This window comes from Octodon degus, unplaced genomic scaffold, assembly GCF_000260255.1.
Source record: "Octodon degus isolate 3935 unplaced genomic scaffold, OctDeg1.0 scaffold00008, whole genome shotgun sequence".
Classification (NCBI taxonomy): Eukaryota; Metazoa; Chordata; class Mammalia; order Rodentia; family Octodontidae; genus Octodon; species Octodon degus.
Window position 1 is genome coordinate 1,221,743 of NW_004524584.1, and position 2,792 is coordinate 1,224,534.

A 2,792-nucleotide genomic window follows, 5' to 3' on the forward strand; every position below is an offset into this window, starting at 1 on the left:
AAAAAAAAAAAAAAAAAAAAAAAAAAAAAAAAAACAGAAAAAAAAGTGACCCTATACCTTATACTATTGACATCTTCATTTTAAAATTGAGATCACATAAACTACTGCATTGCAGGACCAGAATTTGAACCTAAGGTATCTGACTCCAAAGTAACCACTAAGAATTCATATATACATGAAAGAAGGGATATTTGAATATTACTTCTTAAGCCAATGTTATGCTGCTACAGGGTTTTAAAAGTGTGTTTCCATAATTACACTGGTTGCTTTGAATGAATCTAGCGCCTGAGCCCATAAATGGAAAGGTCTTGGCTATAGCCCTGCAGCAGCCTGTGTCCAGCGGAAGCGAGACATCAGGCTTCCCCCAAGGTGCCACCCCTCTCTCACCTTCCGTACCACAGCCAACCTAGAGCTCTTCTGTCAACCTGTCTCTGCATACATCCAGATTCTTTCAGAGGCCCACCATCAGGGGAGCAAATTGAGGAATTATGCAAGGTTTCCTCCCGTGTGTGGCTTCATGGTAACAGATGCTAGCCCTCTAGGAGGGCCTTTGCTAAAGCCTCCGTGGAAACTGGAATGAGACTGTGGAAAGACCCCGGATATCGCAACAAGATGCTAATATAAACATGGTTTTTTCTTTTTAGATTATCCCACCCAAAAACTTAAGCAGTGCTAGGAAAATCTGCCTGGTTTCTAGCCTTCAAAGGTAGATTCCCACCTCAATGGCGGAGCTACCAGTTACAGATGCCCACCTGGAAACTGGCTGCTTGGGTTCAAATCCTGACTTCTGTGACTAGCTGAGAACCTCAGACAAATCACATTTCCTTCCCTGCCTCAGTTTCCCCTTCTGCAAAACTAGTGTAGTAATACCTACTGCATGAAATTTTTCTGAAGATCATACTATAAGTGATCAATAATGGTGTGATATTAAGCACTTCATAAATGTTAGGTGATACTTTATCATCACAATCAGCATTTAATTTTTTAATTTTTATTTATTTATTTGCTACAGAATCTCACTACACAGTTTAGACTCATGATCCTTCTGTCTCAGCCTCCCCAGTGCTGGGATTACAGGTGTATGCCACCACACCCGGCTTCGGGCTGGCCTGGTATTCCCAGAGTTTCAGGCCCAGCAGAGCACAGAGTACCACAGATTAAACCTGGGTCCTTGTGCCTTCCAGACAGGCTCTTATATTGCTGAAATATCTCCCCAACCCACAATCAGCATTTTGCTAGAACAAATTCCAGAGGATTATCCACATTGATCACTTGTCCTAGAGCTTTGTTGTATTGGAAACAAATAAGAAGGCTACCAACTGGAGTCACAGAGGCATTTTGGTTATCCAAAGAGTCTTTAAAATTAATCTTTAGGGCCAGCAAGATAGCTCAGTGGACTGCCTGCTTAGGCGAGTGCAGGAACTGGGGTTCGATCCCCGGCACCACATGCAGTGCCAGCCCCGCCCCTGCGCACTCTGAGACTGGGTGTGGTAGCGCACACCTGGAATCTCAGCGCAGGGGAGGCTGAGAACAGGAAGATCATTATGAGTCAGAGCTGCATAGTGATACTCTGTACCAAATACATTTAAAAAAATGCTTTAGATTGAGATTTCATATGGAAGTGCCAGGCCCCAGGTCTTAATAACTGTAGGGCTGAAGTGGATTTCAAGTAGGTCAGTGACTTGTCTAATGCCCACAGCTTGCTAATCTTTAAGCTTTGAAAACCTTAGCTTCCATGACAATGTGGACTTCTGGGAACAGCTGTTTGCCATCGTCCAGAGCAGTTAAGGACAGGTTAAGAAAAAAACTATCCATTGGCACTCTGCCAGTATTAAACAAAAGATGTATTCATGAAATCATTACTTGTAAGTGTATATCTTGAAATAGCTTCACACATTTTTTAGGTCATGAACATGGAAACACTGAGCTCTCAGTACACTCCAAGAGAAACATGTTGTGAGCTTTTCCAACAAAGCAACTTAGTACCTTTCCTGGCAGTGACCCGCCCGTGACTATGCTGAGATCCACCCTTGTTTTTGCAGCTGCACCTGAGCTGAAACTCCTCTGTGGGGCGGACGTCCTGAAGACCTTCCAGACCCCCAACCTCTGGAAAGACTCACACATCCAGGAGATAGTGGAGAAGTTTGGCTTAGTGTGTGTGAACAGGGCGGGGCATGACCCCAAGGGGTACATCTTGGGTTCACCCATCCTGTGCAAATACCAGCACAACATCCACCTGGCCAGGGAGCCGGTGCTAAATGAGATCAGTGCCACGTACGTCAGGCGAGCGCTGGCCCAAGGACAGAGCGTGAAGTACCTGCTTCCTGATGCTGTCATTGCCTATATCAAGGACCATGGCCTGTACATGACGGACAGTTCCCAGAAAGCCAGAAGTACCCAGAAGAATAAAGGAAAGACAAGCTAGACAGACCAGCGGCCAGCCACTCTTGCCACCCAGCTCCTCCTACAGAGGTTTCTGTTTCACTTTATTTTCTGTTACTCTGGGGTGTGTGTGTGTGTGTGTGTGTGTGTGTGTGTGTGTGTGTGTGTTGGTTTTTTTTTTTTTTCCTTTGTTTTATTCGTACGATGATGTTACCTCTGATGAGTCTTCTACCCGAGACTTTCTGTAGACAGAAAGAGACCCATTCTGTCTACATGGCCAGGAATGATGCTTATCAAAAAAGCTACAGTGACATGGCAGATCGTCAAGAGCAGGCAGCTTTGCTCAGAGCCGCTGGCTAATGCAGCCTCCTCATTTTGGTGTCAGTGGTAATTATAGCATGCAGACTGAA

At 44.9% G+C, this 2,792-nt stretch overlaps 1 protein-coding gene across 5 annotated transcripts in view; it reads left to right on the forward strand.

The window, feature by feature from the left end:
- Positions 1-2,508, forward strand: part of Nmnat3 (nicotinamide nucleotide adenylyltransferase 3) — a 121,966-nt gene extending 119,458 nt beyond the window's left edge. For all 5 annotated transcript variants that reach the window (XM_023706858.1, XM_023706848.1, XM_023706844.1 and 2 more), the window contains one exon: positions 2,043-2,508. In XM_023706858.1, the coding sequence (XP_023562626.1) occupies positions 2,043-2,425 (383 nt within the window). In that variant the 3' untranslated portion in view covers positions 2,426-2,508. The remainder of the gene's footprint in view (positions 1-2,042) is intronic.
- Positions 2,509-2,792: the final 284 nt, after the last annotated feature.